This window comes from Mauremys mutica, chromosome 1 (assembly GCF_020497125.1).
Source record: "Mauremys mutica isolate MM-2020 ecotype Southern chromosome 1, ASM2049712v1, whole genome shotgun sequence".
NCBI lineage: Eukaryota > Metazoa > Chordata > Testudines > Geoemydidae > Mauremys > Mauremys mutica.
In genome coordinates this window covers 366481196-366496740 of record NC_059072.1, presented here as the reverse complement: position 1 = coordinate 366496740, position 15545 = coordinate 366481196, and the positions used below count along the sequence as shown (strand labels likewise).

At 47.1% G+C, this 15545-nt stretch overlaps 1 protein-coding gene across 1 annotated transcript; it reads right to left on the bottom strand.

Annotated features, from left to right (window-relative positions):
- Positions 1 to 12313: 12313 nt before the first annotated feature.
- Positions 12314 to 13255, bottom strand: LOC123361800 (olfactory receptor 52K2-like). The gene has a single exon (XM_045001948.1). It carries the CDS (start codon positions 13253 to 13255, stop codon positions 12314 to 12316), a length of 942 nt encoding a protein of 313 aa, XP_044857883.1.
- Positions 13256 to 15545: the final 2290 nt, after the last annotated feature.

The following is a 15545-nucleotide window of genomic DNA, read 5'->3' as shown; positions in this document are numbered from 1 at the left end:
AGTATGCAATCAGGCAGCAGCAGACCCCCTAGAAAATAAAAAGGCAAATACAGTGTTAAACATAAACTATTAAAAAAAGAGGAAGTTTGAAAAGAAAGATTGGACTAAGTTAGGAAACAAAGGAAAAGCTTGTATGGGATAGTGCAAAAAATCAAATCAAATCTAGGAATATAATAAATGCCAGTAAACAACGTGGTTTATGGAAAACAGGTCTTGTGAAATAAACCTAATTTCATCCTTGAATGACAGTACATGTTTGGCTAATCAAGGGAGCCACATAGATGCAATAGATTTGGATTTCTCTGAGGCATTTGATTTAGCAGGGGAAAACATTCAGATTAAAAATGAACACTCTACAATATCAGTAGAACACACTTTAAATGGGCCAAAAACTAGCTAAATGAAAAATCTCAGGAAGCCATTGTCAATGGCACATTGTCAGCAAAAGGGGCTCTTACCAGTGGGGTTCTGCAGGGATCAGTTCTCAGTCTTACGCTATTGTATATTTTCATGAATGATCTGGAAGCAAATAGAAAATCACTGCAGATAAAATTTCTGGATGACCCAAAGACTGGCAGAGTGGTTACAATGAGAAGGCCAGAGCAGATACACCAATTGTTCTGGAGCATTTGGTGAGAGAGGCCCATGCAAACAAAATGTTTTAATACAGTCACATGCAAAGTGATCCTCTCGGAATAGGGAATGCAGGCCCGACCCACAGACTAGGGCACTGTATTATGGAACGCAGGGACCCTGAAAAGGATTTAGTGGTCACTATGGACAATCCACTCATTGTGAGCTCCCAGTGCGATCCTGTGGCCAAAAGGACTGATGCGATCCTTGGATGCATAAACAGGGGAGAGGTGAGTTGGAGCAGCGGAAGAATTTTACCTTTGCATGTGGCATTGGTGAAACCAACTGCGTCCAGTCCTGGGGTCCACATTTCAAAAAGCATATTCAGTAATTGGAGAGGTGCAGAAAAGAGCCAGAAAAAATGATTGGAGGGTGTAGAAAATGTCAGACAGTGAGAGAGACTTAAAGAGTTTCATCTATTCATCTTATCAAAAAGATGATCCAACGAGACTTTCATGGAGAGAAATCCATGGGTAATAACAGACTCTGCAATCTAGCAGAAAAAGTCAGAGCAAGGCCCTATGGTTGGAAGCTGAATCCAGAAAATTCCAATAAGAGGTAAGGATCATAGAATCATAGAATCATAGAATCTCAGGGTTGGAAGGGACCTCAGGAGGTCATCTAGTCCAACCCCCTGGAGTGGGAGATTCTCCAACTCCCCATGGCTGCACATCCAGACTGGGATGCTTTTCTGGCAGACCTGCTTGAGGGCTTGTCTACACATAAAACGTTACAACGGTGCTGCCGTAGTACTTCAGTATAGACACTACTTGCACTCATGGCCGAGGTTCTCCCGTCAGCATCGGTAATCCAGCTCCCCAAGAGGTGCTACCTAGGTCGATAGAAGAATTCCTCTAGTGACCTCATGCTATCTGCACTCGGGTTATATTGATATATTTATTTACTATTCCAAAAAAAAAAAAAAGAAAATGCAGTTTTATGTTGCATTAGCTGAGGCATAGCATTCAAGTCACAGGAGGTAATAATATTCCGGTACTTGATGCTGGTTAGGCCTGAGTTGGAGTAGTGTGTCCAGTTTGGGTCACCAATGTATCAAAAGGATATAGAGAAACTGGAAAGTGTCCAGCAGTGAGAGACAAAGATAATATAAGGGATGGAATACAAGCCATATGAGTAAAGGTTGAAGGAACTGAGTATGCTGAACTTCACGGCTGAGGATGTTAGGGAGATTCCCAAACCTGAGCTGGCTTTTGTAGGTGACAAATCTGAGGAACTGTAACAGATTGAAGTGTCACTAGAGGAGGTTTTGGAATTAATTGATAAACTCAACATTAACAAGTCACCGGGACCAGATGGCATTCACCCAAGAGTTCTGAAAGAACTCAAATGTGAAGTTGCGGAACTATTAACTAAGGTTTGTAACCTGTCCTTTAAATCGGCTTCGGTACCCAATGACTGGAAGTTAGCTAATGTAACGCCAATATTTAAAAAGGGCTCTAGGGGTGATCCTGGCAATTACAGACCGGTAAGTCTAACGTCGGTACCGGGCAAATTAGTTGAAACAATAGTAAAGAATAAAATTGTCAGACACATAGAAAAACATAAACTCTTGAGCAATAGTCAACACGGTTTCTGTAAAGGGAAATCGTGTCTTACTAATCTATTAGATTCTTTGAAGGGGTCAACAAACATGTGGACAAGGGGGATCCGGTGGACATAGTGTACTTAGATTTCCAGAAAGCCTTTGACAAGGTCCCTCACCAAAGGCTCTTATGTAAATTAAGCTGTCATGGGATAAAAGGAAAGGTCCTTTCATGGATTGAGAACTGGTTAAAGGACAGGGAACAAAGGGTAGGAATTAATGGTAAATTCTCAGAATGGAGAGGGGTAACTAGTGGTGTTCCCCAAGGGTCAGTCCTAGGACCAATCCTATTCAATTTATTCATAAATGATCTGGAGAAAGGGGTAAACAGTGAGGTGGCAAAGTTTGCAGATAATACTAAACTACTCAAGATAGTTAAGAGCAAAGCAGATTGTGAAGAACTTCAAAAAGATCTCACAAAACTAAGTGATTGGGCAACAAAATGGCAAATGAAATTTAATGTGGATAAATGTAAAGTAATGCACATTGGAAAAAATAACCCCAACTATACATACAACATGATGGGGGCTAATTTAGCTACAACGAGTCAGGAAAAAGATCTTGGAGTTATCGTGGATAGTTCTCTGAAGATGTCCACGCAGTGTGCAGAGGCGGTCAAAAAAGCAAACAGGATGTTAGGAATCATTAAAAAGGGGATAGAGAATAAGACTGAGAATATATTATTGCCCTTATATAAATCCATGGTACGCCCACATCTCGAATACTGTGTACAGATGTGGTCTCCTCACCTCAAAAAAGATATTCTAGCACTAGAAAAGGTTCAGAAAAGAGCAACTAAAATGATTAGGGGTTTAGAGAGGGTCCCATACGAGGAAAGATTAAAGAGGCTAGGACTCTTCAGTTTGGAAAAGAGGAGACTAAGGGGGGACATGATAGAGGTATATAAAATCATGAGTGATGTTGAGAAAGTGGATAAGGAAAAGTTATTTACTTATTCCCATAATACAAGAACTAGGGGTCACCAAATGAAATTAATAGGCAGCAGGTTTAAAACAAATAAAAGGAAGTTCTTCTTCACGCAGCGCACAGTCAACTTGTGGAATTCCTTACCTGAGGAGGTTGTGAAGGCTAGGACTATAACAATGTTTAAAAGGGGACTGGATAAATTCATGGTGGCTAAGTCCATAAATGGCTATTAGCCAGGATGGGTAAGAATGGTGTCCCTAGCCTCTGTTCGTCAGAGGATGGAGATGGATGGCAGGAGAGAGATCACTTGATCATTGCCTGTTAGGTTCACTCCCTCAGGGGCACCTGGCATTGGCCACTGTCGGTAGACAGATACTGGGCTAGATGGACCTTTGGTCTGACCCGGTACGGCCTTTCTTATGTTCTTATGTTCTTATGGAAAAGAGAAGATTGAGCAAGGACATGACAATGGTCTTCAGATACTTGAAAGGCTGCGTTCTCTCTTGTCACAGTGGGCAGGACAAGAGGCAATGGGTTCAAACAACAGCAGAGCAGATGTAGATGAAATCTCAGGAAAAAGTTCCTAACTGTAAGAAAAGGAGGAAAATGGAACAGATGCCTTGGAGGTTGTGGAAGGTGCTTCAATAGACATTTTCCAAAGGAGGCGAGATTGCCTTTTGTCCTGGATGGCTTAGAAGCAACAAATCCTGAATCTTGGCAGCAGGTTAGAGAAGATCACCATTTTGGTCCCTTCTCACCCTGTGGCTCTATGATTCTATTATGTAAAATCCTGGAGTAGAGCAGGCCTTAGTCAAAGACAAGTTATGGAGCTCAGTGCAGGGGTAACTGGGTGAAATTTAATGGCCTGTGTTATGCAGAAATTCAGAATGAATTATCTAATGGTCCCTTTTGGGCCTTAAACACCATGCATCTATCTATAAAGAAAATAGATCAGGCATTTATTTTGACTGTCTCACAACACACGATCAAGGGAACATTCAATTCCATTGGAAGTCTGAACATATAACACTGGTAAAAGAAAACTGTTTACATAATCCATATTTGGCCTGTGAAACTCCTTACCAGAGACATTACTGCAGCAAAGAGCTTAGCTGAATGGGATTCACAAATGGGTTGGCCACTGTAGCTAGTTCTGGTGGCCCCACCATTAGATAAGGCTGTCTGACACCTTCCATTAGGAGACCTCATTTTTAATTGCTTATAAGTTTACCAGCTTTAACCATTTAGACTGAAATTTCTCATGCTGGGTGTCTGCTTCAGCCTGATTTGTTTTTTGAACATTTCAGGCATAACAGTTCAGCCAAATAATAGAATGAAGCTAGGATAAAATGTGTGTTGCCCATGTTGTAAAATTCTAATATTTGTTCCAGTGAGGAGCCCTAGTACCTCCATGCTGTCCAGCAGATAAAACTCATGCAACAGCCCCTTTCCCCCCATTAACAGCCAGAGCCCTGAGATGCAAGAGGAGGAGGTGACAGTGTCTATGCATTAATACACAGCTGACTCCTGAGCTCTTTACTCAGTTCTTACTCCAAGGAGAGTTTTGCCTCAGTGGGGCCATGGCCTCAGAATTTGGCCTTGTACTGTACATCTATTGACACCTTTCATCCTAAAGGATCTACTGCGTAACTGAAATGCAGCCAATCAGAGCTGGAGGCCACCTGCCAGGGAGGCACAGGAAAGAGGGACTTTTTGGCCAGTGATACTGGAGCAAACTCATCCCTGTGGGAAGGGCCCTGGCATCTTTAATGGCTGTGGAAAGCGGAAAGGACCACAGACCTGTTCTCTATCCCATCATCCCCATGTTGCACTGCGGTTGTCGAGCAGGTGAGCTCCTCTGTAAGACATGGGTACCTGTGAATCCTGAGACGGAAGCGTCTTCCCTGGGAATCCCCCTCAGGTAGCCGTGTCCCATACCTCTCTCACTGCAGCATCTGCAGCAACACCCCACGCCGAGAGCCGACATAGGCGTGTGCTCCATTTATAATATAGCTCTGTGCAATCCCAGTGAGGTTTGCTCAGCCTCTGGGGAAAAGTGGCATCTGGATGTAAACAGGCTGGAGACTGGAGACACTCTAGCCAATCTCTCTCTTTCCATTTCTGTGCTTCTGTGCTCTTTATCCAGCTTTAGGAGTAAACAGTAATTAAGGGACCTTCCCAAAGGGAGATGTGAACTCTTGGGCTCTGTGCTGAGTCAGAGACGAATTGGCTGCTCTGTGTATCTGTGTATATTTTAAAATTATAGCTGATTAGTAAGAGAACTATGTATAATGGCTAGGTCTCTATATGGTCTGATATCTGTAAATGCCCAAGATGGATAGGTAGGTTCTAGACAGACAGCTCTGGAGACAGATGGCTGAGGGGAGACATGAGCACTCTCTGCAGGCACACGGGGCTGTCGCTAACGGATCAGGGATCAGTAATTCTCACCTGTAACTATGACCATGCAGTGCTGCACCTTTCATTAAAGTATCTTCAAAGCACCTAGTGAAGGAAAGTCACTGTGAACATATCCCCATTATACAGATAGGTAAACTGAGGCACAGAGAGATTGGGTGGCAGTATGACAGGCAGAACCCAGCTCTGGCAGGGACTCTTTGTTGGGTGAGATGCAGAGGAAAGGCTGGAAGAGGAATCCTGAGCCTTTGCCATCCTCTCAAGGTGAATCTGAGGTTTTCAGAACTAGCTGGAGTTTGTGAGCTTCCCGTTCCTGTGAGATGTGAACTCTGGGACTCGTCTTCCGCTCCCACTCAGAAACCTACCAATGCATCCCAGTCACTGGGGTCGCTTTGGGGGAACAAATTTAGTAAAAGCAACACCAACATAATGTTCCTGTGGATGGAGAGCTGCCGGGGGCCTGTCCGTGGGAAAGAGGCCAGGCCTTCCCTCCAGAGCTGCTGTGGAACAAGGGGGGCCCTCTGGGTGGGATAGAGACTGGATCAGTGTTTGCACTGGATTTGTTCTCTCCCTCTCGGTTCATTTCCTCCCAGTCTCTCCCAGGCGGAATGGAAATCGAATGTTCCAGGCTGAGTCAGACTTTCCAGCACTGCCCCGGCTGGAGGGCGCTTGGATTCCCACAGCTGAACTCGCTGCCTGCTCCTCTGGCTAATCAGGGTATTTCTCCAGTGTGGAGCACCTGGGGTTGTAAGCTCTGAAATGAGACTGAACAAATTCTCCTGTCCAAGCTGAACAGGGGACCGTGTCCACTTGTATACAAGTTACTAACACTCTGTAGCTGGCAAAAATGTTTTCATCTTTGTCTGTAGCTAAAGGCAAAGGGGGTCGAGGCCCTGATTTGGCTGGATCACTGTGTTTATAATTTCTTATTGTTATCTGTATTGTGGAAGACCTTGCAGCCACTCCCTTTACCCAGAGGCCTGCTTGACTTTGAGGACTCCCCTTCCACTCCCCTGTGTGACAGAGTCCTCGTAACCCCAACAAGGCTGGGCCCAGGACTCTTTGGGGGCTCAACCCCCAGCCTTATTGTGGTAACTTAGTTCAGGGGCTATGGTGTCCCCACTTTAGGGTGGTCTGTCTGCTCCGGGTACTTACCTGACCCACTGATCATTACATATAGTTCAAGTAAATACAAATTTATTAAACACCAACCAAATAAAGAAATGAGGAGAAAATGGGAAAGGTTAAAGGAAAACCCGGAACCCCACCCTGTGGCACAGGGGACCCCCAAACTCCCATCTCTGGAATGTCAGGGCAGTTCACAGTCTGTCCCTCACACGGCCCAGGTCTCCTGCCCAGGCCCTGGCTGTGCTGCAGGGATGTCGCAGTTCGGACACTTACTCTGGCAGTGGCCACACGCCCTCAGGCTCTGCGTGGCAGGGCCCTTCTTCCCAGTATTGGCTCCCCACCCCCACCCCCATCGGGCTTATGATCCCTCTCCAAGCCTGGCCTGCAAGAACTCTTGGCTGGGGGCGTCTCCCTGCACTGGGCCATCTGCCCAGGGTTCCCCTCCCTGTCCCCAGGTGCTCACTGCACCCGGCTCCGGATTGCTCCAGCCCCAGCTCCAGCCCCAGCACTGCTCCAGCTCCCTGGGCTGCTTCTCTGGCTCTGGCTGCTGTGGCTCTGCTCCCAGCACCGACCTGCTCCCTGGGCTGCTTCTCTGGCTCCGGCTCTGGCTGCGGCTCTGCTCCCACCTTAGCTCATCCCACCTCTGGCTCAGGTAGCCCCAACTCACACAGAGGATGGGACCCCCCCTGACTTCCTGACTCCCTCATTGGCCTGCCTGACCTGTCAATCGGTCTGACCAGGACCATTGGCCTCTGCCCATTGCCCATGGGGGCTGTCAGTCTCAGGGTTCTGGATTCTCCTCGACCCTCCCCCTTCCTTTTGATACGGGGAAAGGGCCAACCAAAAATCCTCACCAAGTTTTAGTTAGTGGCCAACAGTCCCCTCACGCAGAGCTGAAGCTAATGAGCCCAACCTGCAACTGTTGACTATTAACAGAAGCCTTCAGAGCTCAGGCCGGTGGGGTCGGAGCAGGAGATGGCGCCCATCCCATTCCTCAGTCACATACTGGAGTTCAGCCCAAATTCAGTGCACCAGGAATGATAGATACAAAGCACCAGACACACAGTGGGTTGGTTCGTGCACTGAAGGACGCTGGGAGTGTTATGTAGAGAGACGTAGGGGTGCACAAAGAATCACAGGGAGTCGGTTCATTTCCTAGCAGCGGCACTGAGTAGCAAGCGCCATTGAGCTTTGAATTTCCTGTGCTCCTTCCACCCTGCCCAGACCCGAAATGTGGCACCCAGGGTGTGACAAGGACCCAGACTGAGGCCCACACAAATATTATCCTTGTGGGGACTCTAGAGAGATTTGTAGATTATATGGCCAGGAGGGACCATTGTGATCATCTGCTCTGACCTCCTGCTTCGCACAGGCCGTAGAACTGCCCTGGATCAATTCCTGTTTGAACTAGAGCAGATCTTTGATAAAAGCATCCCATCTCGACTAAAACATGGCCAGTAATGGAGACGCCACGATACTTGCTAAATTGTTCCAATGCTCAGTTACCCTCAGTGTTAAACATTTCCACCTTGTCTTTAGTCTCAATTTGTCTGCCTTCAAGGTCCAGACACCGGCTATTGTTCGACCTTTGCCTGCTAGATTTAAGAGCCTGCTGTTATCAAGTTTCTGTTCCCCATTATAAGTGCTGATAGAAAGCAATCATGTCACTCCATAATCTTCTCCTCGTTAAGAGATTGAGCTCATTGAGTTCCTGAGGCAGCCTTGCCCTGGTCCCCCGAGAAACTTCTGTCACGAGCTTTACCCCTGTTGTCCAGAGTCACATTTTCCCAGAGAAATGCAGTTGCTGGAACTTTAGGGTCTGTGAGTCCCCAGGCCATTGAATGCATTGAAGATGAGGACCAAGACCTTGAATTTGACTTGATGTTCTCTGGAAAGCCAGTGTGGAGCATGGAGGACAGTTCTGATGTGCTCGCAGTAGCCTGTGTTGCTGAAGAGACTTTCTGCAGCGTTCAGTACCAGCTGGAGTTTTGTAAGCAGTGAAGGCGTCATGTCCAGGTATACTACATCGATACAGTCCAGACAGGAGTGACTAAGGTCTTTATAACTGAGGCCAGGTCATCATCCACCAGGATGGCACGGAGATGGTAGAAAGCACTACTCACAGACACTGCTATGAGAGAGCTCAGTGTCAGCAAGGCATCCAAGAGCCCTCCTAGACTACGGACTGAATTGCCCTATTGTGGGTGTGACCCTTCAGTCAAAGGACGCTGCACCGTAGCTGCCAACACTTCAAAATGCTTTGCTCTGACCACCAGCGTCACGTCGGTCTTGCCTGGGTTCAGCTTCAGCCAGCTGGTCCTTCCAAGAACTGGGCCATCCTGGAGATAGTGATGTGGTTGTACGGGAAGCAGAGGGAGGAGCTCAGTGTCACCCGCATATTGCTGGCATTTGAGTCCATGTTGTATGATCAGTTACCACGGTGGCTGCATGGAGATGTTGAAAAGCCCCAGAGGGAAAACTGATCCTTGTGGGACTCCAGCCGCGAGGGGTCTAGTGCTGGAGATGCAGTTTCCCATCTCCGCTAATTGGGTGCATCCCTCCAGGAAGGATTTAGACCATTTTTTAATCTTCCAACTTTTTTCTGCATTCTCACCCATCAGTTCCATCGCAGCATGGCTCCTCATGTTCACATTATTGTAGCCAACATATATCTGCTGGTTCCACCCAGGATGAACCCCATCATCTATGGGGTCAGAAACAAAAAGATCCGTGAAAGGGTCCTCAGGGTCCTCTAAACCAGGGGCTTTCAAGCTATTTCAAGGTGGATAGAAATCTAGCTAGATCATTGGGCTGAAGGGGTAGTGGTCAATGGCTCCATGTCTAGTTGGCAGCCGATATCAAGCAGAGTGCCCCAAGGGTCGGTCCTGGGGCTGGTTTTGTTCAATATCTTCATTAATGATCTGGAGGATGGCGTGGACTGCACCCTTAGCAAGTCTGCAGAGGACACTAAAATGGGAGGAGTGGTAGATACACTGGAGGGTAGGGATAGGATACAGAGGGACCTAGACAAATTGGAGGATTGGGCCAAAGAAATCTGATGAGGTTCAACAAGGACAAGTGCAGAGTCCTGCACTTAGGACGGAAGAATCCCATGCACTGCTACAGACTAGGGACCGAATGACTAGGCAGCAGTTCTGCAGAAAAGGACATAGGGGTCACAGTGGATGAGAAGCTGGAAATGAGTCAACAGTGTGTCCTTGTTGCCAAGAAGGCTAACGGCATTTTGGGCTGTATAAGTAGGATCATTGCCAGGAGATCAAAGGGCGTGATCATTCCCCTCTATTCAACATTGGTGAGGCCTCATCTGGAGTACTGTGTCCAGTTTTGGGCTCCACACTACAAGAAGGATGTAGAAAAATTGGAAAGAGTCCAGCGGAGGACAACAAAAATGATTAGGGGACTGGAGCACATGATTTATGAGGAGAGGCTGAGGGAACTGGGATTGTTTAGTCTGCAGAAGAGAAGAGTGAGAGGGGATTTAATAGCTGTTTTCAGCTACCTGAAAGGGGGTTCCAAAGAGGATGGATCTAGACTGTTATCAGTGGTAGCAGATGACAGAACAAGGAGTAATGGTCTCAAGTTGCAGTGGAGGAGGTTTAGGTTGGATATTAGGAAAAAACTTTTTCCCATTGCTTCTTGTCCTGTCGTCAGAGGTAAAAAAGAACATTTTTTTTCTCCCTCCTTCTTGTAACAACTTTTTATGTACTTGAAAACTGTTATCATGTCCCTTCTCCATCTTCTCTTCTCCAGTCTAAACAAACCCAATTTTTTCAATCTTCCCTCAATGGTCATATTGTCTAGACCTTTAATCATTTTTGCTGCTCTTCTCTGGACTTTCTCCAATTTCTCCACATCTTTCCTGAAATGTGGCGCCCAGAACTGGACACAATACTCCAGTTGAGGCCTAATCAGTGCAGAGTAGAGAGGAAGAATTACTTATCGTGTCTTGTTTACAGTACTCCTGCTCATACAGCCCAGAATTATGTTTGCTTTTTTTGCAACAGCGTTACAGTGTTGACTCATATTTAGCTTGTGATCAACTATGACCCCCAGATCCCTTTCCGCAGTGCTCCTTCCTAGGCAGTCACTTCCCATTTCATGTGTGTGCAACTTATTGTTCCTTCCTAAGTGGAGTAATTTGAATTTTTCCTTATTGAATTTCATCCTATTTATTTCAGACCATTTCTTCTGTTTGTCCTGATCATTTTGAATTTTAATCCTATCCTCCATCATACCATCCCCTACATAAATTTGTCAAGCTCAGACTTGAAGCCAGTCATTGTGGATAGTTCTCTGAAAACATCCACTCAATATGCAATGACAGTCAAATAAGCAAACACAATGTTGAGAATCATTAAGAAAGGAATTTTCGGGTGGAAATGACAAACGATAACGATGTTCTAGACCAATGGAAAGTGAAAGCTGTGTTGTGCTTCAGGCCCAGACAAATGTGTTTATTAGCCCTGCTGCTCAGCAATCATGAGGTGGGTTTTCATAGCGGGGGGAGACAGCCGTCTGGATCCCTAACCTTTCTGGCCCTGATGTCACCTGCATGTGTTATGATTATAAGAAGCATATGGGATCTTTTTCAGGGGAAAAAGCAATACGCCGCATTTATTGGAGATACAGCAATTAGCATATGCATGAAATCACACACACACACACACACACACACACACACTGTCCCGCCAGTCAATGTTATAGTTACCAGTCCAGAGCACCTAGTGGCCAGCTAGGTTGATCGTGGGTAGTGGGGAGCCAGGTTCTATCAGTCATAACATGATGCTCCGGAGAAGTCTTGGCAGGACGAACCAAAAATCTCATGGCAAAGCACCCTGTTTATATACTGATCTTCCTTCATTGAGACCAATGAGTTTTGCATCATCACGCTGTAATCAATCGTCGTTTGACGAGTGCTTGTTTTCTTAAATTGTTCTCATTCTTTATTTTGTTCCTTCATCAGTCTCTCAGGGAGTTACCCCAGGCTGGTTTTGATCAAAGCTGTCTTGCCCCAATTGATAGGTGCCTGCCTTATCTTTAGAGTCATTAATCTGCCCTCCTTTGACATCTCAATAGGGGCACGTTGCTATCTCCTGGAGCCTTTACGTTGGTCCTTGGTTCCTCCCTAGACCATCTGGTCCGGTGATGGCCTTCACACTTATCTTTTAACACACATATTTCTCATTCACACATAAAACAGGATTGATTTACACAGAACATTTGACCAGGAACATCGGATTGCAATGCAGGAGAAAACAATCATTGCATTATTTTACTTCTTACAAAATGCTAATTTTAAACCTACAACAAAGCGGTGACCCTAAAGGTCTATTACTGCCTTGAAATCAGCTTCAGATATAAGATTCTGGCTGATGCATCTTTACCAATGGCACACGAGGTCATTCCTTTCTGCTTTCAGACAGGGTGGCCGGCAGAATATGGTCAAATCATATCATACATCAATATATTTAATTCATGCTCCATTATTATTCTTTATTCTTAATTTTAACTGATACATAATACATAAAACTCTAGTACTACACACGGACCTTGCTCCCCAGCCGCTGACCGGTCCCGTGGGCTTCAGGCCGGTTTGATGCCCAAGATGTGGAGCACCCCCTGCCGGATCCCCGGGGTTCTCACCCCGTAGATGATGGGATTCATCATGGGAGGCAAGAGCAGGTACATGTTGGCGATGAGGATGTGAACATGGGGAGCCACGTGGCCGAAGCGGTGGGAGAGGAAGGACAAGATCGCAGGGGTGTAAAAAAACAGTAGTACGCAGACGTGGGAGCTGCAGGTGCTGAGGGACTTGCGTCGCACCTCCTTGGAGGGGAGTCTGAAAACAGCCCTCAGGATCAGGATGTAGGACAGGACAATGAGGATAAAATCTGATCCCCCGGTGAGAAACGCTACAGCCAGACTATAGGCACTCATGACCGTCGTGTCCTCACAGGCCAGTTTCACCAGTGCCATGAACTCACAATAGGTGTGAGAAATGACATTGGTCCTGCAGTACGGGAGTCGCTGAAGCAGGAATGGGTGAGGGCCCAGTAACACAGCCCCCCTCATCACAACACCCAGCCCTATCTTGGCTACGACCTGATTGGTGAGGACGGCTGAGTGTCGCAGCGGGTTACAGATAGCGACGTAGCGATCAAAGGCCATGGCCAGCATGAACCCAGACTCCATGTTACTAATTGAGTGAATCAAAAAAATCTGGGCCAGGCAGGCATTGGTGTGAATGGCCCGGTCCCTGAACCAGAAAATGCAGAGGGTTTTGGGCAGGGTGGTGGTGGAGACGACCAGGTCGGTGAGCGCCAGCATGGAAAGGAAAAGGTACATGGGCTCATGGAGGCTCGGCTCACTCTTGATAACAGCCAGGAGGAGGCTGTTCCCCAGGAGGGACAGAATGTAGACGGAGCAGAAGGGGATGGAGATCCAGACGTGCGCCGCCTCCAGCCCCGGGATGCCGAGGAGGATGAAGCTGGAGGGGTGGGACGTGGTCCAGTTTGACGCTGCCATGGTGGGGCCGGTTGGGTGCATTCAGTTCCACTGCATGGCTGCTTCCTGCCCCTGTAACTAACCATGAAAACAATCATTAACCAGCTGAAGGAAACATGACAAGGTGGCATTTTCTCAGCATTAGTTCTTTATCTATCCTGAGCTAATAGCACACGAAGAGTGAGTCACAAATAACCTTTTTCCTGGCTCCCGCGCTGCAGCCATTCCACCCTCATTACGGAGGCTTTTAGTGGCAATTAAGGGCTCTGTAGCAGTTCAGAGCTGTGGTTCTTTTTCTCTACACTCTTGTCATTAGATGCACTACGAACTGTCCATGAAAAACCTGATGGCCCGGACTGAACCACGGCCCAGACTGCCGGGGTCACCCAATCTGAACCCTGTGGGGGCTGGGGGAGGGGTGCCTATCCTGCAGCCCCAGTTCTGGAGCTACCGTGGTGGGAAGAAGCATCCCTCTGCCCCAGCCCAGGTGCTGCTGTGGGGAGAGAGAACTGGGGGAAGTCTTCTCTCTCTGCCAAGTCCCCAGAGCACCCTTCTGCACCCGAGACCCCTCATCCCCAGCCCCACCCCAAAGCCCGCATCCCCAGCCGGAGCCCTCACCCCCTGCACCTCTGCCTGAGGCCTGATCCCCTGATCCCCGGCCCCACTGTACAGCCCGCAACCACAGCCAGCGCCCTCACACCCCTGCATCCCAACCTCCTGCCCCAGCCCTGAGCCACCCACACACTCCAAACCACTTGTCCCCTCCCCCACCGCATGAATTTTGTTATGTGCACCTATGTGTCACACATCACCTCCATATCAGTGCACATAACAAAAATTAATTCCGCACATGGGTGGCAAAACTTTGAGGGAACACTGGTCCTGAGCTGTCGGAAATGGGCAGAGAGCCATTAGAGTCGTACCCATTTACACCTGCAGGAGACATGGCCCATTGCAGCCAGCTGAAAGAGAAACCTGATTTGAACCGTTTTTACTAATTGTGCAAAGCCTCATGAACACCTGCGGCAGGGGAGGGGAGGGAAAGTGATGTGAGCATTACCATACATGTGGGTAAAGGATTTGGATGGCTCAGCCCTGATTCTTGTGGGACAACAGGCTGATTAATCCCTTGGAAGGAATCTCAGCAGAGAGGATGGGGTGGAGCGGGCCTGGAACACTCAGCTGCCCTCCCTGTCCTTAGAGGCAGCCTCTGCCTGTCAGAGATGAGGCCTATTGGAATGGCGTCGAGGATTGTGAATTGGCTCCCCCTAAACTTTCTCCAGGGCTGTCAAGACAGCATCAATTCCAGAAATAAATTCATGTGGGGAGAGGAAATCCTTCAACCGGACTGATTCTGTTGCGTCTAAAGTCTCTCGTTGCACGATTCACAGCTAGAGCGCAGCTGCCCTGCTGGAGTGCCAGGAGACTCAGGGCTGAGCCCTGCATTTTCCTGGGAGAGATAGAGCTTTTCTCAAGCCCCTGCCTTTTGGAGGAAGGACACAAGAGGTTCATACCAGGGGTGTGACTTGGGAGCTCTGTCATAGGTTTATTCCCCACTTTGAACTTTAGCGTTCACAAGATGGGGACCTGCATGGACTCCTCTAAACTAAAATCCTAGTTTAGATCTGGTTCTCGCTGCCACCAGTCAAGTTTTAAGTGTCTGACACACTCCCTGTTCCCCCAAAAACTTCCCCTGGGGAACACAGATCCAAACACTTTGAATCTCAACACAAATGGAAATAATCCATTTCCCTCCTCCCCTCTCCTAGTACTTAGGAGAGATACCTGGATTCAAATTCCTTGAATCAAACAAAGAGGGATTCACTTTTCCCCCTCCCCTTCCCCTGAAAATCCAAACAAGGGAAGAAATCAATCAAGTTCTAAAAAAGAAAAGATTTTATTAAAGAAAGAAAAAAAAGTACACTATCTCTGTAATACCAGGATGGAACAATACACAGGGTCTAACTTAGAACCTGGAGAGATTTCCCCCTCCCCCTTTCTTTCTCAGTAAAAGCAAAGTAACAGCAACAGAAATAAAGATATTCCTTCAGCAAACACACAACTGCAAATATAGAAAGCAACTCAAAAGACTAATCCGCCTTTTTAACTAATATTCACTATACTGGATAGTAGGAAATACTCCAGGAGAACTTGGAGACGTGTCTGGCCTCTCTTAGATCCAAAGAGAGCACACAACTCAAACAAAGAACACAGACAAAGCCTTCCCTCCACAGGGATTTGAAATTATCCTGTCCCTTGATTGGTCCTCTGGTCAGGTGTTCATCAGGTTACTGAGCTTGTTAACCCTTTA